Below are 24,297 nucleotides of genomic sequence, written 5' to 3' on the forward strand. Positions count from 1 at the left end.
TGTACATAGTGTGACTGTGACAAGTGTGGGAAATGGAGGCTGCAGGTGTCTCAGGTACTGTGTCTGTTGACGATCAGAGGTCGTACATTAAGATTGAAACTCTACGTGGCAAAAACCTGACAGAAATCCACAATGTGTTACGTGAAGTTTGTGGTGAGTTAATAGTGGACCGTAGTACAGTTTCTCGGTGGGCAACTCGTTTTTGGAGTGGTCGTGTGAGCATAGCTGACGATGCAAAACCAGGAAGGCCGAAATCAACAACCGAAGAATGATGTGTGAAACTCGTGGCTGATGCCCTTGAACAGACAAAGTTCCATGTGGAAGAAGTGTCACAGCAGTGTATTATTGTGATTTCTTGCAAAACATGCGCAGAAAAATGCACATAACCCAACCTCAGTTGCTCTTGGCTGGGCCACTCATTCTTCATGACAATGCTCGCCCGCACATAGGGAATATAGTCATTGAAAAACTACCTGAATATGGCTGGGAGGTGTTACCTCATGCTCCCTACAGTCCAGACGTGAGTCCACCAGACTTCAACCTTTTTCCAAAGTTGAAACAACCTATGCGTGGACATCATTTTGTATCTCTGGAAGGCTTTCTTCTGCCGTTACCCGAACCATTCGGCAACTGAACAAAAACGGTGTCTTGGATGGAGTAATGAAGCTTCCCGGATGTTGGGACTCGGTCATTGCAAAGCAGGGAGACTATATTGAAGGATTGTAAAGAAATACTTGGAAAAAAAAATAGTGTGCATTAATTATGAAATAACCCTCGTACTGTTAAATTGTTTCCATAGATATGTATTCTATTCTATTCTAAGTAGAAAACAACAATTTTAAAAAAATAGTATCCATACAAAATTATTCATTTAACAATCATTAAAAATAAAAAGTTAACAATTTTTTAAAGCTATGATAAGAAAAAACGTTTCTTAGTGCAGTTGGAAGATCATTCCAAACTTTTGTTTAATGTTGGTAAATGTCAGAAATAATTGAGTTTGAAATATGTAAAGCATCATCCATGCTGCACTTTTAGGCATCAATAAGAGTACCTAGCAGCCCTTCTTCAGGCTTTAATTTCTCCACCACCATGTCAAATATATATTCAAAATGCACTGTAAGAAAAATCTCACTCTTTGGACTGGGACACTTTTGATATCTCTGCACTCAGTCCAGCAGCTTCCTTATTGTTCCCCATCCCTCATGCCCCTGCCAGCTCTACTGCTTCCCAGCATAAAGGTGTGGATCAGATGTCTAGGTTGAGCCACTGATAGCTCTGCCAGTTCTATCCCTTCTGGCAGATTTCCAGTTTCTGAGAGGGCAGAAATGGCAGAGCCAACAATGGGACAGCCTAGATAGCACCACACTTTGACATATTTATTGCAATAGGAAGTGGCTTGGCTGGAGGAGGCAAAGGAAGCTGCATCATTGAACTGGGGAGGAGGGGGAAGAGCACCACTGGATTGGAGGGGGGGGAGGGAAGGAGCTTCCACATATGTTTGCCCAGGGCTCCGTAGGTTAATAAAGTGGCCCTGTTAAGTCACTGCTTATATACTATGCTAAGTACAGTACTTGTATTTTAGCAATAACAAAAATATTAATGGATCAATTTGAATGTTTGTGGCTGCTGAATATTTCCAGCAAACAGATTTACAGGGCAGAAAAGGATAACCACCTATTTCTGGGGTTCAAACAAATCCTTTGTATACAGCAGATACTCAGCAGCTCATAAGGCTTGAAGAGCATCCTTTGTATAAACTGAAAGTCTATAAAACACTTAAAATAGTATTTCCAGTCTTCTGGCTTCATTCCCTGGAAGAATAAAGGCTAATATACTATTATTTAGAAAATGGGAGTATAGAAACAAGAGAATCAAGAATGCAGGTCATTTGAATAACTAATTCTGGGTCATCCAAAATATACCTTTCTGGTTTTATCATAGGTATAACCAAGCAGAGAATATCTAAAGCAAGTCATATCTTACTCTATGAAAATGGAGGGCATAGGGCAGGTTAGTGAACAGCTGGGCTTGGGTAACAATTCATACCAGTCACCACAAGTCCCAACTATTGGGAAGCCAATAAGCCTGTATTCTTTGATGCTCATCTTCTTGTTGCTACAATGCTTATGACATAATCCATTCTTCCTTCTCTCTCCCATTCCCCAAGAGTCCACTAGTACAAATGTCATGGATGAATGCCTGAGAACAGGTAGAATGTGGTAAAATGACATTTTTTTTTCTTTGCAGAGTTACTTTTCCCCATCCATGATATTTATTTGGATTTTGCTCACACCATTTTTCAGTAGTAGCTCAAAGTGAGTTACATAGGTTTGCAATCTAATAGTCCTTGGCATAGGGAACCACTTTGAGTTTTGGTGGTACCATAGGTGGACCCTTCATCCGCTGGTGGGGGTCGTCATCTTCCTCCTCCTCCTCATCGTCATCTCCGGGTTTTGTGTGATAACGTGTATCATCTTCCTCTCTCTCTCTGAAAATTTGATAGAGGGTGACAGTTTTTGTGTTTTTAATGTTTAATTCTTTGACACCAGCTCACTTATGCTAAACCAGACAAAAGGGAAGGTTAGCTAGGGGTTCTTGTTGATAGAGTTGTTCATTTTGCTATGCAGTGGTTTTGTTGAAAGCCCACTCAATTCTTGAGTCATTCCATAGGGAAACCCTACTTGGCAAGTTCTGCTCTTCCTAATGCCCTGCTGATGGTACCTTCTGCTTTCTAGCCATACTTTAAGGAAGAAATCAACTTATCATTCTTTTTTTTTTTTTTTAATCTTTATTCATTTTCAAAATTACATTAAGTGTTAAATATTTTCATTCACAGTAACAATAAATAGGGTTTTGGGTTTCCTAGTGCTGAAGAAGATATCTTGTGAGAGACGTCCTGGGCTCTATTGGGACAGGGACTGGCACTTTGGGGTCAGCGTTCAACTTATCATTCTTATATATCATTGAGTGTGGGGAAGTAGTGAAAGCTACAGCTTCAGCACCCTGAGGTTGTGGGTTCAAACCCACACTGTGACCCTGGGCAAGTCACTTATTTTATTTATTTATTTCATTTTCTTAATCCCCCCCCCCCCCCCCATTGGCCCAGGTACATTAGATAGATTGTGAGCCCACAGGGACAGACAGGGGAAAATGATTTGAGTACCTGAATAAATGCATGTAAACCATTCTGAGCTCCCCTGGGAGAACAGTATAGAAAATTGAATAAATAAATAAATATGATGTGGAACCATGAAGCTTACAAATTATTCCACACTTTTCTTAACTTCACTGAGGCAAATGCATCTAGTAAATGGGCACAAGTATAGGGAAACCAAGCCATTGTGACATCACTGATGAGGTTGGCTCTTAGGCATTATGGCATCACAATACAAGGAGCCGCTGAAAAGTTCTCAGCCCAACCAAGACGAGAATGGGGAGAGTGTGGTGCAGTGGTTAAAGCTACAGCCTCAGCAACCTAAAGTTGTAGGTTCAGACCCACACTGTTCCTTGTGATGCTGGGCAAGTCACCTAAACCCTCCCCCCCCCCCCCCCACCATTGCCCCAGGTACATTAAATAGAATGCGAGCCTACCAGGACAGACAGGGACAAATGCTTGAGTATCTGAATAATGCATGTAAACCATTCTGAGCTGCCCTGAGAGAACGGTATAGAAAATTGAATAACAATGAACAGATTAATTAAAATCAAAACCAAACAGAATTACTGAAAGATTGCATCATTGTCAATAAAACAATTAAGAGTAAATTATATAAATGGCACCGACATTTAGGTGGTGGGATGATGTGCACTGGCATGAATTCTTTAACTGTCATTATAGAATACTAGCGTAAGTTTGCAGTTTTGGGTCTAACTAGGCACGAACACTCGGTGGCGTAGTAAAGGGTGGCGGTCTTCCCCGAATGCCATCTTGCTAGGGGCGCCAGCACTCCTCCTCCTTTCTGCCCCCCCCAACTCCTCCCTATGCCGCGCATGCCCCTTGCCTTCCCCCCATACCTTTTTTACTGAGCAACATTAGTATCGGTGCTTTCTCTGACATCACTTCAGGCTCTCACGCCTAGGAAGTGACGTCAAAGGGTGAGCCAAGACAGGTTTGCTGCTTGCGTCAGACAAATTAAAAAAGGTATGGGCAAGGAGAAGGGGGGCATGTATGAATGGCAAAGGGAGGAGGGCAGGGAAGGGGCACCACCGCCCCGGGCTCCTCTCACCCTCGCTATGCCACTGCGAGCACTTATGCCATGTCAAAAGCTGGTGTAAGTGCTCACGCCTAGCTGTTGGCAGTTAGATACACAGGCCTGAAGCCTGTAAGCAGCACCTAGAAAAATGGTGTCAGCTGCGTGTCAACCACACTTAGGTGTTGTTAGCAGAATCGTGGCTACTGGCGCCTAAGAAAAAGCTTAGACGCTGATGACGTAGGCCAGGGTTTTAAAAGGCCTACATTACCAATGCCTATATTTTTGGGAGAATCGTGCCTAGCAGCGCCTAAGATCATCTCTGCCCCTAACCATGCCTACTTTGACATTGGGCACCACTAGTTGCCGAGCTGATTCCAGCGCCTTCCCTGGCAGGTGTCTAGTGACGCCTACTTTTTAAAATGAGTCTTTAACTGGTTTTAAATAATTAAGTCAATTACCATGCCAAATAAAGCCAATTAAGTTAGACGCCAGTAGGCGCAATCAAGGCACCGTTTACAGAATATGGCCCATAACATAGTATTCTATAACAGTGCGCATGTAACATATGCACACATTCTGCCTACATTCCCCTAGAAACTGTATGACAGAAATTGTATGCACAGCTTCTAGAATAGTGACTAAGGTCAGCTGCACGCCCAACTGCCAAATGGTTCCAAATGACACCAAATGAAGCCAATAAGTGGCTGTTAATTGGAGTTAAGGTCAGTTGTGTATGCATCTTAAGGGCTAGATTCACTAAGGGCACAGATTGGATCTGATCCGTGAGGGATCCAATCCGTGTTCAGGGGGCTGATTCACGAATCGCCTCATGCAAATGAGAGCGATCAGAATCACGCCCCCAAACAACTGCTGGGATCGCTCCCTAGCGATCCCGACGCATGCACTGGCCCTCCATACCCGGCAGAGCAGCACAAAATCCTTTTTTTTCTTTATTTACTTTTTCGCAAGCCCATGGTTTTAACCTGCTTTAAACCCACAGGTTAAAACCACGGGCTCACAGTGCGGGGAAGGGCAGGAGAGTAGGGGCAGCAGGAGAAATTCTGGGCAAGAGCAGGGCGGCAGGCAGGAGAGGTTCGGGGTAAGAGCATGGCAGCCAGAGCATAAGATCGGGGCAGAGAGGAGCAGGAGATCGAGGCAAAGAGGAGCAGGAGATCGGGGCAGAGAGCAGGGTTTTTACACAAGCGACTGGTCCTGAGAAGTTTTTGGATCGGCCAGCCCAATCGGTGTGCCTGCTTTTTGTTAGTGAATCGCGGCCCTTCCTACTTTGCATGCGTGGATCAGAGGTGATCGGCCATGAGGTTAGTAAATCAGGTCGGAGGGAAATTGGGTTACAAAGAGGTTGCAAACTGATCGGTACACGATCAGTTTGCTTAGTGAATCTAGCCCTAAGTTAGTTGGGTGCCTAGGTTTATAGAACTAAGGAATTAATTGCTTATAGGTAAATATCCTTGTCCATAATAAAACAGTCCATATTCAAACTCCATCTTCTATATTAATCTTCAGCTCAGAGATAAGCATAAGATGCAAACTGCATATTGAGATTTTGTTATGGGCAATAGCCCTCAGCTCAAAAGTAATAAATTGGAGGACATGACTAATCTGTAGTGACATAAACAGGAAATGGAACATAGTAAAGCAGAGCAATACTGTGAATCAGAATTAGAGCTTGCGTGTTTTTATTGGTTTAATTTTATAAAACTTAAACACCCCCAATGCAAAATTATGTAAACATGTGCTTTCTGGATAAACACTATGCAAACCCCACTAATATTCATTCTTATTTTTTTTCTTTCTCTCTCTCCCTGTCTCTCTTTGTCATCTCAGTTTTTGTGCTAGTTCCTAAGTGACACAAACATATTTGATTTCATTGGAAAGGGTACCAGAGATGGTACCTGTAGTATAAAAAAAAACCTTAACTACTTTATTTTTTTTTTTTGCCCCCTCAAATAACCTCTAAATAGCTGACATGTAAACGCCTCAGACTGGAAACCGTAATCATAACTAAATGAGAAAACAAAAAGATTTATTGCACATGCTATTTTCTAAGACTAATGATGAAAACACCATCCCAGTAAGGGCACGAATAGAATTAGAAGTAGTGCCTTGGGTGTTTGAGGTCTAGCAAGAAATCCACTTATTGTAAATTTGTCCTCGTATGTGCATATAGGCCAAGACTTAATCTTTAACCTGTACTAGTCAGGATCTTCAAGGCGCTGAATATCTTTAGTCAGTACAAAGAAGAGCAACCAAGATGATAACTGGTCAATATTCAAAATGATTTAACCAGCCTAGTGCTGACTCTGCCCCTGGAACACCCCCAAAATAGCTGGTTTTCAAATAGGCACTAACTAGTTATTTTCAGGGGCACTAACCAATTAAGTGTCATTGATAATGACCAGTTGGCCACAAACAAGTGATTTAACCAGCTAGGAGCCATTTCTGGACAGTTAAATCACTTTGATTATTGACTCATTAAATGTCTGAAGCTAGTATTTTGAATCCTGAATTAAATGTAATTTGAAGCCAGAATAGCTAATGTAAGAACGGAGAGACATGATCCTTCTATATGGTCGAGTCACATTATTATGACCACCGCCTACATCTGATATCAGGGACGCACAGCCAATAAACAAATGCATGTGTTGCGCACAGACTGCGAAGGTATATAAGGTGAGATGTCAACAAGTTGCCAATATAACAACCATGGAGGAAAAAGCACGTTTTAACAGATATTGAAAAAGGCATGATCATCGGCTACCAAGCCAAGCATTTTGGAACAGTGGCATTAGTGAACTGGAACCTTTTCGACTACCCGATGTGGTAACGGGAGAGCAGCACAAGTCATTGATGTGAGAGGTGAAAGTCAGCTGCGCAGGTTGGTATGGGCTATTGGTATGCTACAGTGGAGCAACTCACCGTCCAAACAAGCCTGGATGCTTCCAGATGTGTGCCCAAAATGACTGTGCAATGAATCCTATTGTGAATGGGACTCCAAAGCAGACGGCTGGTAACTGCACCCTTGCTTACAAGGGTTCATCGCAAAAAATGGCTGCAATTTGCACAGGAGTACAGACATTGGACTTGCACCAACTGGCAGAGGGTTGCCTTCTCCGATGAGTCACATTTTGAGCTCCACTGGATGTTGGTGTGTAGGCATGAAACTTCCGAGAACAAACATTACATCAGTGATTTTTATTCCGCCATTACCTTGCAGTTCAAGGTGGATTACAAAAGGAGTTATCTGGCCATTTCCAGAGGAATTGAAGAGTAGAGCAAGTTGCTTCAGAGAATTGGGACGAGTCTTGTGGTGTTAGTTTGTCTTCAAGGATTTCTTGAATAGCATGATTTTTATTTCTTTTCTGAATGATTTGTAGTCTGGGGTCATTATCAGTAAATTGGAGAGTTGGCAGTCTAGTTTTGCTGCTTGTGTGGCTAGAAGGCCATCGTACAGTTTTTTTCGTTTGACGTCTCTGATTGGGTGATGTGTGAATGGTTTGTGGGTTCTCCTATGTCTGGTTGAAGTAGTTTGGATTAGAAGGTTGTTTAGGTAGGCTGGGCTGTCTCCGTTAATGATTTTAAATAGTAGGCAGTAGATTTTGAATTGTACTCTTGCTTGTATTGGGAACCAGTGTGAATCGAGGTATGCCGCCATGATGTGGTTGTGTTTCCTCAGTGAATAGATAAGTCTTAGCTCTGTGTTTTGAATTGTTTGTAGTTGTTTTATCATGGTTGCAGGGCAGGGGAGAATAGAGTATGTTGCAGTAGTCTAGAAGACCTAGGAGTAGGGACTGGACCAAGAGCTGGAATTGTGTTCTGTCGAAGAATTTTCCAACTTGCCTTAAGTTTCTCATGACCGCAAATGATTTTTGTATTGTTTTTGTTGATTTGTGATTGCATGGTACAGTATCTGTCTATCGTCATTTCTAGAAGTTTTAGAGTGGGTTGTATAGGGTATGTGAATGAGTTTATTACTAGATTTGTTATGGTTGGGGTTTGATTATTTTCGAGGAGAATGAATTTTGTCTTGTCTGGGTTCAGTTTCAGTTTGTGATTTTTCATCCATGTTGCTACTGTTTCAAGTGTCCTGTGTAGTGTGTCTGTCATGGAGGACGTTGGTTGGTCAAAAGAAAGGAGAATGGTGATGTCGTTTGCATAGCTATAGGAGGTTAAGCCTAATTTGTCCAGGCAGGTGCCGAGGGATGCAATGTAAATACTGAAGAGAGCTGGGGATAGTGGAGATCCTTGGGTTGGACCATGGTTCTGATTTTTCTTTGTTCAAATTTACTCTGTAAGTTCTGGATTGTAGGAATCCTTGAAACCATGTGTGTACCTTATCTGTGATTCCTACTGTATCTAGTATTTGTAGTAGGGTGTTGTGGTCCACCAGGTTATATGCTGCGGTGAGATCCAGTTGTATAATCAGCATTTTTCTACCTGAGCTGAGGTGTTGTCTAGCTATGTCCAGGAGGGAACCTAGTAGTGTCTCTGTGCTGTAGTTGGTTCTGAAACCAGATTGTATAGGGTGAAGTATGTTGTGGTCTTCTAGGTAGTTGGTAAGGAGTTTGGCTACTGGGCCTTTCATTAGTTTGACATAAAGTGGTATTGAGGCTATGGGTCTGTAGTTGGATGGTTGATCTGTTGCTCCTTTAGGGTCTTTTAAGATCAGGGTGACGACGATTTCGCTGCGGTCTTGTGGGAAAAGGCCATCTGCGAGCATGGTTTGTATCTATTGTAAGAGGAGAGCACGAAATTTGGTACTGGAGGATTTTAATATGTATGGTGGGTAGTGGTTGAGGTTGCAGGCTGCGTGGCTGTATTTTTGTAGAGTTTGTTAAGGTCGGACCATTGTATAGTGGGGAAAGTGGGATCAAGTTCTGTCTGCCACAGCTTTTCCTGAGGAGAAACATAGAAATAGACGGCAGATAAGGGCCACAGCCCATCTAGTCTGCCCACCCCAATGACCCTCTCCTACCTTTCTCTGTGAATAGATCCCACGTGTCTATCCCATTTGGCCTTAAAATCAGGCACGCTGCTGGCCTCAATAACCTGAAGTGGAAGACTATTCCAGCGATCAACCACCCTTTCAGTGCAAAAGAATTTCCTGGTGTCCCCATGCAGTTTCCCGCCCCTGATTTTCCATGGATGCCCCCTTGTTGCCGCAGGACCCTTGAAAAAGAAGATATCTTCTTCTACCTTGATGCTACCCGTGAGATACTTGAATGTCTCGATCATGTCACCCCTCTCTCTGCGTTCCTCGAGTGAGTATAGCTGCAACTTATCCAGCCGTTCCTCGTACAGGAGATCCTTGAGTCCCGAGACCATCCGGGTGGTCATTCTCTGGACCGACTCCAGTCTCAGCACATCCTTACGGTAATGCGGCCTCCAGAATTGCACACAGTATTCCAGGTGGAGCCTCATCATGGATCTATACAATGGCATAATGACTTCAGGCTTACGGCTGACGAAACTCCTGCATATGCAACCTATGATTTGCCTTGCCTTGCCTTGGATGAAGCTTGCTCCACTTGATTGGCAGTCTTCATGTTCTCACTGACAATCACCCCTAAGTCTCGTTCTGCTTCAGTTCTTGTTAGGATCTCACCATTAAGTGTGTAAGACTTGCATGGATTTTGGCTGCCCAGGTGCATGACTTTGCACTTTTTGGCATTGAAGCTGAGTTGCCAGGACCTAGACCAGCGCTCCAGTAGGAGTAGATCGTGCATCATGTTGTCGGACATTAAATTTATGTCTGTTGTGCTTTTGCCCACTACATTGCTTAGTTTGGCGTCATTGGCAAATAATGTTATTTTACCTTGTAGCCCTTCTGCCAAGTCTCTTATAAAGATGTTGAATAGGATTGGGCCCAGGACCAAGCTCTGCGGCACTCCACTGATTACCTCCGTCATTTCGGAGGGGGGTGCCGTTCATCACTACCCTCTGAATGCAAGCCAGTTCCCAACCCATTTCGTCAATGTGTTGCCCAATCCTATAGAACTCATCTTGCTCAGCACGCTATCGAATGCTTTACTGAAGTCCAGGTATACGATGTCCAGGGACTCCCCAACATCCAGCTTCCTCATCACCCAGTCAAAGAAGCTGATCAGGTTGGATTGGCAGGATCTCCCCTTAGTAAATCCATGTTGACGGGGGTCCCGTAGATTCTCCTTGTTCAGGATCGTATCCAATTGGCGTTTGATTAGAGTTTCCATTAGTTTGCACACTATTGATGTGAGACTCACCGGTCTGTAGTTTGCTGTCTCCATCTTGGAGCCTTTCTTGTGGAGTGGAATGACGTTAGCCGTCTTCCAGTCCAACGGGACGTTACCCGTACTAAGGGAGAGATTGAAGAGCGCGGATAGTCCTGTGATTTTGTTTTTAAAGTATTCGGCTAAAAGGATGACTAAGGGGGGAGGGGTGTCGTTATTGGCCTGATAATGTTTGGTGTCTGTGAGTTCTTTTAATATTTGGAATAGTTTTTTTTGTGTCTTTGGTTTCTTTGCCTATTAGGATGGTGTAGTGTGTCTTTCTTTTTTCTTTTAGTTTTAGCTCATATTGTTGGTTTAGTTTTCTCCATGCTGTTTTCGTGGGTTCTTGGGTATTCTTTCTCCATTTTCTTTCTAGTTGTCTGCATTGTCTTTTGAGTAGGAGTAGTTCATTATCGAACCATTTGATCATCTGCTAATTCTGGTTTTTGTTTGTATTGGGGCTAGCTCATCTAGGGTAGCTGTGCTTAGCCTGCACCAGTGTGAGATGAAGTCCTTGGGGGTTGCATTCTTGGATTGTTGCATCTGTTTTAGTCCAGAATTTGGAGGGGTCGATGTATTTACATGAGTTGTAAGTTGATCTTTGGGGTTTTGGTTTGATTTTGTCTTTGGCCCAGTTGATGTTGATGTGTAGTGGTCTGACCAGAGGAATCGAGACCACTTTCCATTTGATGTTTGAATCTCTGGCAGTAAGGGCTGTTGGGTCATGAAGGCTGCAATGTCTAGTTAGTGACCTTTCTCATGTGTGGTTTGTGGGTCTAAAATCTTGTAGGTTAGGGCTTCGAGGAATGAAAGTAGGTTTTCTACTCGTTTGGAGGATTGGTCTTCGAGATGGAAGTTTAGGTCTCCTAGGATTAGGTTGTAAGTTGTCGCTAGTGAGTTTCAGTATATAAAATCTTCAAATTCGGGTCTTGCTGTATTCCAATTCCCTGGTGTTATGTAGCACAGCATGCAAGTTATGGGTCCTTTTAGTACGGTGCATGAAAGTTGGCAGGATAGTAGATCCAAGTAAGGGGTGAACATTTTGTCTAGTGTATTCAGATTTAGGGAATTTCTGATTAAGATGGCTAGACCTCCTCCTCTTTTTTTTTTTCCCCTGCAGACCACTGTTCTTTTGTATCCCTTAGGACAGATTTCTGTTATCCTGGGATCTGCGTCTGATGTAAGCCAGGTTTTTGTGAGGAAGAGGCAGTCAAGATTCTCATTTTCTATCCAGTCTTTTATATGTTCTGTCTTTGGGCCTAGAGCTCTGATGTTTATGTAGGCACATGTAAGTGTAGTGTATTCTGTTTGTGCACTGTTTATTGTTTTTGGGTAGATGTAAACAAACTGGTGGCGGTAGTGTTATGGCCTGGGGAATGTTTTCATGGAATGGTCTGGGTTCCTTGATATCTCTAGAAGGCACTTTCAACCGATATGGTTACTCTCTATTCTTGCCGATCAAGTACACCTGTACATGTTGACGGTCTTCCCTATGGCCGATGGGATCTTTCAACAGGACAACACAACATGTCATACCACCAAAATTGTTTGTGAGTTGTTCACAGAGCATGACCAAGACCTCCAGCTACTTCCCTGGCCTCTGAATTACCCAGACTTTAACCCAATCGAGCACATTTGAGACCACCTCGATCGACATGTTCGATGACTAGATCCACCACCAGTCAGTAGCTGTCAGACACACTGCAGTCTGCATGGCTCTAGATACCTCTAACATCTTATTGAGTCACTCCCATGGTGTCTGCCTGCTGTCTGTGCTGCCAGAGGCGATTATTATGGATATTAGCAGGTGGTCATAATAATGTGACTCAACTGCGTAGTTAAAGACTGTTAAGATTCATACTACTGCATTCTGAACTATTGCAGTGCTCAGAGATGGGTCTGCAGTGGATCCGAGTGCTACAGTATTGCCGTACTCCAGTCTAGACAGTCCAAGCCCCTGAATCAAGATAGCCATATCTACCTGAGAGAGATCAGGTCTAATTGGCAGATCCTTAATAGTTCAGGAAAAGGCACTTCAATATTTTCATAACCTGTGCATCCTATTTGGGGCCCAGATTATGATAAATATATGTAATCGAATCGATAAACATATTTCATCTGAAGTCACATGGACAGATGGATCACTTGCACTCAGTTTGGGAAAATTACATTTTTTAGTGAGTCATAGTTCTGTTAACCAATTGTTCAAATTTGAGATGCTGACCATAAAAGTTTTACCTACGAGAGATGCATTCTAAGGGCTCCTTTTACTAAGCTGTGCTAGTGGGCTTAGCGCATGCTAAATTGCCGCACGCACTAGACGCTAACGCCAGCATTGAGCTAGCTTTAGTTCTAGCAGCGTAGCACGGGTTTAGCATGCGCGGCAATTCTGCGCGCGCTAAAAACGCTATCGCAGCTTAGTAAAAGGAGCCCTAAGTTTCTCAATGGTACTCATAAGAATTATTCAATATGTGTTGACAAAGAGAACTCACCCCATCTCATAATCTTCCTTGTTATCGCGACTCCGGCAGCAGCAGCAATACGCAATGATACCAATGACAATAATGGCAGCAACTGCTCCACCAATGATGCCAGCATACAGACCAAAGTTCATGGAAGCTATTAAGAGACAAGTGAACCCATTAGACACCTCTACCTGTCTATCTTGAACTGTACTGGTATTTGGGACTAGTACTTTCTCCTTAAGGTGTTAATTTTACCTTCATATGTGTGACCAGTGTGAAAACAAGCACACAAACTCTTTACCTGCCTTAATGAAATCAGAACAAACCTCCATAATTTGATACATGTAAATGAAGGAGCCTCAATGGCGGGATATCATGTAGATGCCATATAATTGATATTTCTCGTGGAGATTTTGAGAGAGAAAGGATATAGCTGAACACCTTACTGAAATAATCATACTCGAGGTTAGAACATTTAAAAAAAAAAAAAGATTTGCTATTGTAGCAGGACACTACATTATGGGGCTCATAATCAAAACTTAAAACACGTCTAAAAACCCACCCAAGTCGGTACTTGGATGACCTAAAAGACAGGTCGTTCAAGTGCCAATAAGCAAACCAACTTTCTGGATGTGTTGAGGGACTTTTTCTGCCTCTGAATGCCACTGTGCGCCCAGAGCTGAAAGCGGCAAATCTGGAGGAGTGGTTAGGGCGGGATGTGGGCCAACCTAGACTTAGTCGTCCTGCAGGGATAATCAAATGTTTTACTAGACATCCTGGATGAAACTTAAACATTGTGGGTACTCGATGTAAAAACAGGTATAAGTTCCAAAAAGGTATTCAAAGTGACCAGATAACCACTGAAAAGACAAAGTAAAGACCCAAACACACTCCCCAGTGTTCCCTGACCCCCTCACACCCCCACAATACAAATCAGAATAAAAAAGAACATGCCTGTCTCTGGAACATAGTACCTGGTATAGGAAAGCCCAATAAGAGCTGCACACAGGTGTCTTAAATAGCCTGAGAGGTGGGCTAGTGAACCAAAGAGAGGAGGACCAAGGCCCATAAGCCACTCTAACCACTACATTTATGGTGGAACATGTGCGCCCACCAAAACCCTACTCTGCTGCCATATAGGTGCCACCTGCAGCCATAAGGGCTATTGGGACTGTAGACAAGTGGGTATAGTGGGTTTTGGGGGGCTCACCATAGACATCTCACCAGAATTCCCTTATAGGTTATCTGGCACCCTTTTTGTGAAGTTCACAGCAGTTCCTTGTAAGGTGCCCCACTGTTTTGTTGCCATGTCCATTACAAGATTAGCTCCTCCCAAGTCCAAATGATCTTGTTCTGGGCGTTTGGGACTTGGATGAAATTTTGGTTGAAAACATGGTATAAAGATAGATATCCTGGCGGTCTGACTGATCAATAGCCTGGATGTTCAGATAAAGATTTTTGCTAAAAAAAAAAAAAATTTTAGCTGTATTTTTCAAAAATGGGCATTTTCCTACTGCCAACTTTGGGCATATAGCACCATCTGCCCAAATCAGACTTAGATGTATGTTTTGATTATGCCCCTCCATGCCTTCCTGTGTATTAACAGGAGGAACATTTTGGTCACTGCACCAGCGTAGTGCCAATCAAATTAATGAGGGGTGATCAAGTCTGGGAAAGCATCTACAGTGGGAGTGCTTGAAAATTTGGAGGAAAGTGTAAAACTGGGTATAGGGAGTTGCCCCCAGGGTCTTCCTTTATACCTTCTTACAGAGGCCAATCCTCGTAATCATATGAAAAGCATCCCACTCAGGGGCCCCATCAGGACCTTGGTCCTCAACTCAGGGACTTGGGCAAGAAAGGAGAAGGAGGAAAAGACTAGTACAGTAAAACCTTGGTTTGCGAGCATAATTTGTTCCAGAAACATGCTTGTAATCCAAAACACTCGTATATCAAAGCGAATTTTCCCAATATGAAATAATGGAAACTCAGACAATTCGTTCCACAACCCCAAAACTTTAATACAAAATACTATATGTACTTGCATTGCAAAGCCTAGCTCGTTTAGAACAATCAGTACACTCCCACAGCGTCAGAGAGAGAAGAACCATCAGCTCAGTGACGCGTGTATACTGTATATACTCGTCTTGCAAGACCGCACTCATTTAGAACACTCACTACATTCCCACAGTGTCAGAGAGCGAAGAACCATTGGCTCATTTGTGATGTGTGTATATTGTATATGCTTGTATTGCAAGACCTTGCTTATCAAGTTAAAATTTAATAAAATGTTATGCTTGTCTTGCAAAACACTTGTATACCAAGCTACTTACAATCCAAGGTTTTACTGTAGTTGAGTGTGGTCCTATATGCAGTAGTGTAGAAGAGAAAAGGGGTTAAGCCTGGCCTAGAGCTAAATCCCAAGGTACAGTGTGCCTTAATGGAGAAGCAGGGATTATCAGGTATGTCCCATCAATAGGAGAAGTATGTGGAGCAAAGCTGCTGCACAGTCCAACATGAGGAGAATGATTGTTGCCCAGGTGTGGTGGAGCTGCCGGTGCAAGAGACCTGTGTGATAGGAGGTAGAACCCAAGCCCTGAGTGCATCCTGCTTGCCAAGTCTGGTGGCTCATGCATGTGGCAAATGAGAGAAGAGTCCAAGTTACTGGGAGGAAAGGACCTGCAGTGTGTAAGAAAGTGTGTGTACTGCACAAAAATAACAGAGTATCTGAAAAGGAAAGGGATAGTCAAAAGCCTCTGCAGTTGAAAGGCACTTACAGAGGAGCAGAGAGGATGCAGGATCTATTCAGAGCAGGAGAAAGAGACTGAGAAGTGCAGAATAGAAGTGATAGCACACCACAAAGCATGCAAAGACTGTAATGCCACAAGTAAGATCATTTTTGCCAGCATCTTACTTTGTTTTTATGGCTTTATATCCTAAAAGGCAATTGTAAAAATGATGTGCAGCAGTTACCTGAGCCTTGCCTACACAAGGAAGTGCCTCTATGGGCAGTTATTAGCACTACTGCACTATGTGTTATTCTGTAAGGTAAGCAGAGAGCAAACAGCAAAGGAGACTCTGATGTTCGATGCCTTTTATTAAGTATCAAGACTCGACATGATCGTGTTTCGGCCCAAAATGGGCCTGCTTCAGGAGTCTGGAATCAGATTGTTTGTAAGTTCGCTATCCTTTTAAGTCAATATTTTAAAACATGAAAAATGGCTCTAAGAGCCGGTGTGGCAGCAAGTTTTGAACACAATTTCTTCCAAAAGAGCGAAAAAAATTTTAATTCCGTAAGGTAATGCATAAGTGCCTTTATCCCAGGACAAGCAGGCAGCTATTCTTGACTGATGGGTGACGGCACCGACGGAGCCCCGGCACGGACACTTTTAGAGTGATTGCACTCTAAGAACTTGGAAAGTTCTGGTAGGCCGCACCGCGCATGCGCGAGTGCCTTCCCGCCCGACAGAGGCGCGCGGTCCAAAGTTTTCTAGTTTCCGCGGAGCTAAGAAGACGCACGTTTCAACGGCTGTTGAACTTTTTCTAATTTTTTCGCCTTCCCGCTCGCGTAAACTCCTTGGGAAATATTGTTTCCCTCTTTTTATTTATTTTCCTTGTAAAAAAATAAAAAATAAAAAAAAAAATAAAAACTAATTTTGGTTTTTCTCCCATTTTTTTCGTTTCGCCCCGGCGGGGCCTGCTGCCACCATCGAGGCCTCGGCCTTCGATTTGGCAGAAGCCGTGTTTACGTTCATGTCCCCCCAACCCGGCTTTAAAAAGTGCCAGCGGTGCGCGAGGCCTATTTCTAACTCTGACCCGCACAACTGGTGCTTGCAGTGCCTCGAACCTGACCATCAGGCGTCCACCTGCACACGCTGTGCCACTCTCCAGAAAAGAACCCTTAAAAACCGTCAAATTCAGCAACGGTTATTATTCGGTACCGACATGTCGGACTCGGCGGCACCGGTCCCTACTTCGACCCCGACGCAGTCGGCACCCGTCTCGTCGACGCCGCGCGATACCGCGTCGGCGTCGCACCAGTCAGGTAAGCCGGCTAAGAAGCCTTCCCCGCTGGAGCGTCCTCCGGTCAAAGTAGCAGAGAGCCCAATCCTGCCGACCGCGAGGCGCCCACGGAAGCGCTCCGCTCCGATAGAGGTAAGCCCCTCGACATCGGGTTCCTCTTCGGAGTGTAGAGCGGCACCCAAGGTACCGCAGAAGAGAAAAGCGGTACCGGTGCCTTCTTTAGACGAGCACATTGCTGCCGTCTTACAAGTGCAATTGGAGAATCAGTTAAAGCAACTCCTTCCTGCACTACTGGTACCGAACCTTCCGGTACCGGTCCAGTCTGAGCCATCGGTGCCGATAGTTCCACAGCCCATGCTCTCGGCTTCCTCTTTGTCGGCACCGACACAGTCTACTTCCATGCCAGTCCTAGCACCGGAGTCGACTGCTCAACATCAGGCTGTTCAGACGTCGGCACCGGTGCAACCGCGATCTCCCGGTACCGTCTCTATGAGATCAGGAAAGTCGGTACGCAAATCCCGACACCTAGATCCCTCCACTCCGGAATCTCGACGCAGTTTTCAGATTCGAGACCCTGATGTGTGGGGTGATTCAGAAGACCCTATGCTCTCTGAAGGGGAATGTTCATCTGGTGATGAGGATCCTTCTACTTTAGATCCATCCTCTAGACCAGATGTAACTTCATTTTCATCCTTTTTAAAAGAGATGTGTGACTCTCTCTCTATTCCCTTGGAGGCTGAATCGAAAAAATCCAAAGCTTTTCTTGAAGCACTGGATTTTGACCAACCTCCAAGGGAATATCTCAAGTTACCTCTCCATGATATCTTGAGAGAAACTTTTTACAAGAATTTGGAGACACCCTTGACCATCCCTGGAGCACCTCGCAAATTAGACTCCTTATACAAGGTCATCCCAATTCCTGGGTTTGACAAACCACAGCTCCCACATGAGTCCCTATTGGTTGAATCCACTCTAAAAAAATCCACGGGAGCTAGTGTATACGCCTCAGTCCCTCCTGGCAGAGAGGGTAAGGCCATGGACAAATTTGGCAAACGGCTATACCAAAATGCCATGTTAGCCAACAGGTCAGGGAATTATGCATTCCACTTCTCCTTTTATCTTAAACATCTCGTTCAAGATCTAACTGCTTTTGAGAAGTACCTCCCTGACCGTAAAAAATCTGCTTTTCGCCACACTACTTCATCACTGTTGCAGCTTAGGAAGTTCATGGTCAGGTCGATATATGACACCTTTGAGCTGACCTCTCGGGCCACAGCTATGTCGGTGGCTATGCGTTGACTGGCGTGGCTCAGAGTGTCAGAACTGGATGTCAATCATCAAGATCGACTGGCTAATGCACCGTGCCTGGGGGATGAGCTGTTTGGAGAATCCATGGACTCCACCACTCAAAAGTTGTCGGCACATGAAACTAGGTGGGATACTCTCCTCAAAACCAAAAAGAAAACCCCACCTTCCAGGCCTTTTCGCCAGCAGTCGGCCTACCAACGTAGATTTGTTGCTCGTCCTTTGCCACAAGCCCCGCAACAACCCAGACGTCAGCGGCAACAACAGAGGCCAGCTGCTAGACCAGCACAGCAGCAACAACAGGTGAAGCCTCCCCCTTCACAAAAATCCACTCAACCCTTTTGACTTAGTTCTCCAGGACATAGCCGGTCTCCATCCTGCTGCCCATCTTCCGCAGCCCATAGGAGGACGCCTTACTCTCTTCATAAGCCGTTGGGAATCCATCACCTCGGACCAGTGGGTCCTCAACATCGTCCGCCACGGCTACTCTCTCAACTTTCAGACTCTTCCGGACCAAAGTATTCCAAAAGAGTCTGCTTTGAACTCTCCTCAGTCCTTCCTCCTTCTTCAGGAAGTTCAATCCCTCCTCCTTCTGAACGCCATAGAGGAAGTTCCTCTAGATCAAAAGGGGCAGGGATTCTACTCACGTTATTTCCTAGTCCCCAAAAAAACAGGAGATCTCAGACCCATTCTAGATCTTCGGGACCTCAACAAATGCTTGGTCAAAGAGAAATTCAAAATGTTGTCTCTGGTCACTCTTTACCCCCTTCTCAATCAAGGCGACTGGCTATGCTCCCTCGATCTCAAAGAAGCATACACTCACATACCGATCGATCTAGCCTCCAGGAAGTATCTCCGCTTCATGATCAATCGTTGTCACTACCAGTACAAGGTACTGCCCTTCGGTCTTGCCTCCTCTCCAAGAGTGTTCACCAAATGCCTGATTGTGGTGGCTGCTTTTCTTCGTACCCACCACCTTCAGGTGTTTCCTTATCTGGACGATTGGTTGATCAAGGCCAATTCACCTCAGACAGTTCTCACGGCCACCAACCAGACCATTCTGTTTCTACGTTTGCTGGGATTCGAGATCAATCTACCCAAATCTCATCTCATCCCCACTTAGAGACTTCAATTCATTGGAGCAGTCTTAGACACAGTCCTCATGAGAGCGTTCCTACCGTCCAACCGTCTTCTCATGCTTCAATTTCTATGTCAACAGGTGCTTCTACAGGCGTCCATCTCTGCCAAGCGCATGATGGTTCTCTTGGGTCACATGGCGTCTACAGTTCATGTCACCCCTTTTGCACGTCTTCACCTACGCACTCCTCAATGGACCCTAGCCAACCAGTGGTCCCAAGCGATGGATCCCTGCTCACGACACATATCTGTAACATCATCTCTTCGTCAGTCTCTACAATGGTGGTTGATATCCTCAAATCTATCCAGAGGTCTTCTGTTCCATCTACCTCCCCATCAACTGGTTATCACCACCGACGCCTCCCCTTATGCCTGGGGAGCTCATTTGAACGAGTTCCAAACTCAGGGACTTTGGACAGCCCAGGAAAAGAGGCATCACATCAATTTCCTGGAACTCAGAGCGATGTTTTATGCCCTCAAAGCTTTTCAACATCTTCTCTTTCCTCAAGTTCTCTTGCTGTGCACAGACAATCAGGTTGCGATGTACTACATCAACAAGCAGGGTGGGACGGGCTCTCGCCTCTTGTGCCAGGAAGCCCAGAAGATCTGGACTTGGGCCATAAATCACCATCTATTCCTGAAAGCTATCTACATTCAGGGAGAACAGAATTGCTTGGCGGACAAGCTCAGCAGAGTTCTCCAGCCTCACGAGTGGACACTCGATCCTTTCACTCTGCAGTCCATCTTCACTCAGTGGGGCACTCCTCAGATAGACCTCTTTGCAGCCCCTCACAATCACCAGCTGCCCCTATTCTGCTCCAGACTCTACGCTCCTCACCGTCTGGCAGCGGATGCATTTCTCCTCGACTGGTCCAATCTGTTTCTGTATGCTTTCCCTCCTCTGCCTCTCATGTTGAGAACCTTGTTCAAGCTCAAGAGGGAACGAGCCACCATGATTCTGATTGCTCCAAGGTGGCCCAGGCAACATTGGTTCTCCCTTCTACTTCAACTCAGTTCCAGGGAACCTTTTCTTCTTCCACTGTTTCCTTCTCTGCTTACACAACAGCAGGAGACCCTTCTACATCCCAACCTCCAGTCTCTGCACCTGACAGCTTGGTATCTCTCGGGCTGACTTCTCATGATACACTTTTATCTCAGCCTGTTCGTTCAATTCTGGATGCCTCCAGGAAACCTGCCACTCTGCAATGTTACCATCAGAAGTGGACACGTTTTTCTTCCTGGTGTTTCCTCCATCATCATGATCCCACTTCCCTTGCAGTGGAAACCTTGTTGGATTATCTCCTTTCTTTGTCTGACTCTGGCCTCAAGTCTTCTTCAGTCAGAGTCCACTTAAGTGCGATTGCAGCATTCCACGAGCCGGTCCATGGAAAGCTCCTCTCAGCTCATCCCCTGGTGTCCAGGTTCATGCGGGGTCTTTTCAATGTGAAACCACCTCTTAAAACCCCTCCTGTTATCTGGGATCTCAATGTGGTTCTTTCCGTCTTAATGAAGCCTCCATTTGAACCTTTGGCTACTACCACTTTCAAGTTTCTCACTTGGAAGGTACTTTTCCTCATCGCCCTTACCTCTGCCAGGAGGGTCAGTGAGCTTCATGCACTAGTTGCAGATCCACCTTTTACGGTCTTTCATCATGACAAGGTGGTTCTGCGTACACATCCAAAGTTTCTCCCTAAGGTTGTCTCCGACTTCCATCTCAACCAATCCATTGTTCTGCCTGTCTTCTTTCCAAAACCTCATTCTCATTCTGGTGAACAGGCTCTACATACTTTGGACTGTAAGAGGGCTCTCGCTTACTATCTGGAGCGTACGAAACCCCACAGATCAGCTCCTCAGCTTTTTCTGTCCTATGATCCGAATAAGTTAGGACGTCCTGTTTCTAAACGTACGTTGTCTAATTGGCTGGCAGCGTGCATTTCTTTCTGTTATGCTCAGACCGGACTGACACTGGAAGGTTCTGTCACAGCCCATAAAGTCCGAGCTATGGCAGCATCTGTAGCTTTCCTCCGGTCCACGCCCATTGAGGAAATCTGCAAAGCTGCCACTTGGTCCTCAGTTCATACTTTTGCATCTCATTATTGTCTGGACACATTTTCCAGACGGGATGGACACTTCGGCCAATCTGTTTTGCAAAATTTGTTTTCATAATGGCCAACCTTCCCTCCATCCCTCTTTTTGTTAGCTTGGAGGTCACCCATCAGTCAAGAATAGCTGCCTGCTTGTCCTGGGATAAAGCACAGTTACTTACCGTAACAGGTGTTATCCAGGGACAGCAGGCAGATATTCTTGCGTCCCTCCCACCTCCCCGGGTTGGCTTCTTAGCTGGCTTATCATAACTGGGGACCGCGCGCCTCTGTCGGGCGGGAAGGCACTCGCGCGTGCGGCCTACCAGAACTTTCCAAGTTCTTAGAGTACAATCACTCTAAAAGTGTCCGTGCCGGGGCTCCGTCGGTGCCGTCACCCATCAGTCAAGAATAGCTGCCTGCTGTCCCTGGATAACACCTGTTACGGTAAGTAACTGTGCTTAGCGCACTCCTGCAAAGGGGGCATGCACCTGGGTAGGTCATGGGTATATCCACCATCCGTGCATGCATCTCATAGAATATTATCAGATGTGCACGTTGCATGGCACTTTTAGAAACGCCCACTTCCACCTGCCATTGATTTGGCAAAAATGGACAGGCCTTCCTTTTGGACTCACCAATGTAAATTTATGCTGGTATTCTATAATGAAACTGTGGTGTCCAGAGGCTGTTACAGAATTGGCACACCAATTGGTGTCAGGGCACCCAAAAAGAGGAGCCACTTCATAGACTTGCCCTCTTTGTGTATTCATTGCTCTACTTTTTGTGCATCTGGGAAGACCCAACAAAGGAGTCCCGGTGACTCTAGAAAGAATATGCTCATAATTACCTGCCAGTGTACACATGCTCATAACAGTACACATGCTCATAACAGTAAATGCCAATATGTAAGCTACCTCAGTGCTATTTGGTAATTATGTACATATCTCCAATAGTGTGTAGTTTGTAGGCAGGTGTTTCTGAAATATAGAAATCAGGGCTACAAAATTAGGCAACAATTTAAGAAAAAGATACTATAACAAGAAAATCCCAAACACACTCCCTCACTTCCTTACAAGGGTCAGATCTTAGAAATTTAGGCTTACTCTATATCTTAATATTCTGTGCACCGATGTCTACTATATGAGTTACCTAACCTTCTGCTGCATTGGCCTCTGCGTGGCTTGCTTTTACTGGAAGAACATCCCCTTATTCCACCACCTTGGCATTGTTAATGCTTCCTAAACTTACTCCTGTCCAGACAGGACAGCCACACAACAAGAAAGAAGCAGGATATGGTACTTACGGGGCATCACAGTTAGGGTAATGTTGCAGAAATCTTTTGCTATTTTGTTAGTGGCGGTACAGATGTAGAAGCCAGTGGTATCTGCAGAAATGTTCTTCAGAGTCAGCTGTCCTCCTTCTGTAAAACATTAAAGGAAAGGAAAGATCAAAGATGGTAGCAACTGTTCCTGATATACTAGTACAATGTCAGCAGTCATAACCAGGAGAGCACATATGCTAGTAATGTAATGTAATGTAATGTAATTTATTTCTTATATACCGCTACATCCGTTAGGTTCTAAGCGGTTTACAGAAAACATACATTAAGATTAGAAATAAGAAAGTTACTTGAAAAATTCCCTTACTGTCCCGAAGGCTCACAATCTAACTAAAGTACCTGGAGGGTAATAGAGAAGTGAAAAGTAGAGTTAGAGGAAAAATAAAAATAAAATAAACATTTTAACAACACAGCATTGATCTAAATACTTTGGAAGGTAGAAGAGAGGAGAGAAAGGAATAGAAGCAGAAGGGGGAGCCGTTGAACAGTAGAATTCTGGAGAAATTTAAATGATAGAAATAGAACAAAACAAAGACAAAAGGCAAAACAATAGATAAGATTAAAGATAAATCATAAGCTGGAAAGAAAAATAAAATAAAACTTTGTCTTCAATCCACGGTTTCAGCGTCAGTGATGGAGTGGAGCAAGTAAGTTTAGGAGGAGCGATTGACGTTTCCAGAAACTTGAAGGCATGGAGCTGATTTTGTAACAAAAATGGTACTAGAACACAGTTCTTTAATTTTGAGGGAGCTTGAGCTCTAAGTGGGGGAGGAGGCAAACAATTTGCCCTGCCTCCTTCTGCCCTTCTCACCATCCAGACACCATATACAGGTACCTGAGCTGACAGGGATCCCCAAGAACCACCGCTACTGTATGTTGCGGACCTTCTCCCCACAACTCATGTTTAATTTCCACACAAGTATAAAACCTGAGCATGCATAGGGACAGCCCATGGAAAGCGCTGCCAACTGCCAGGCTGCTGGTGGCAGACCTGGTCCACTGGTGAGCCTGGAGATCTCTGCTAGACATTGCAACGATCCAAAAAAAAGTGACTGCAAAAGACCAGTAGCTTATCTGCCTAACTTTTTTTTTTTTAATGGGCACAGATGCTGTGTATGTTACACATGCACAATATTTGCCCCATTAGAAAAAAAAAGCACACACACCCTGGCCAATGACAGCCCTCCCTGACGAACTGGCACCAGGAACTGACACCCCCCACCACACACAAACACAAGTGTGAAAACAGCAGGAGGAATGCCCGCTTCCTCCTGCCATGCCGAATCCACCTCCCCACGTGAGAAAAAATGGCAGAAGGGAAGCCCATTCCCTCCTGCCATGGTGACTCCTCCTCCCCCACGGCAGCAAAACAGGAGGGATGCCTACTCCCTCATAGCACTGAAGGCCCACGCCCACACCCAGCACCCCTTCAAGCATCCCTTACCCTCTCCTTTTTCCCCCTAAAAAAAAAAGACAGGAAGGATG

At 44.7% G+C, this 24,297-nt stretch overlaps 1 protein-coding gene across 2 annotated transcripts in view; it reads right to left on the minus strand.

The window, feature by feature from the left end:
• Window positions 1-950: 950 nt before the first annotated feature.
• The window catches only part of GPA33 (glycoprotein A33), a 96,284-nt gene continuing 72,937 nt past the window's right edge, over window positions 951-24,297 (minus strand). For both annotated transcript variants that reach the window (XM_033941617.1, XM_033941616.1), the window contains exons 5-7: window positions 22,777-22,893; window positions 12,955-13,081; window positions 951-2,491 (exon numbers count right to left, since the gene is read on the minus strand). In XM_033941617.1, coding sequence (XP_033797508.1) covers window positions 2,341-2,491; window positions 12,955-13,081; window positions 22,777-22,893 — 395 coding nt within the window. In that variant the 3' untranslated portion in view covers window positions 951-2,340. The remainder of the gene's footprint in view (window positions 2,492-12,954; window positions 13,082-22,776; window positions 22,894-24,297) is intronic.

This window comes from Geotrypetes seraphini, chromosome 4 (genome assembly GCF_902459505.1).
Source record: "Geotrypetes seraphini chromosome 4, aGeoSer1.1, whole genome shotgun sequence".
Lineage (NCBI taxonomy): Eukaryota > Metazoa > Chordata > Amphibia > Gymnophiona > Dermophiidae > Geotrypetes > Geotrypetes seraphini.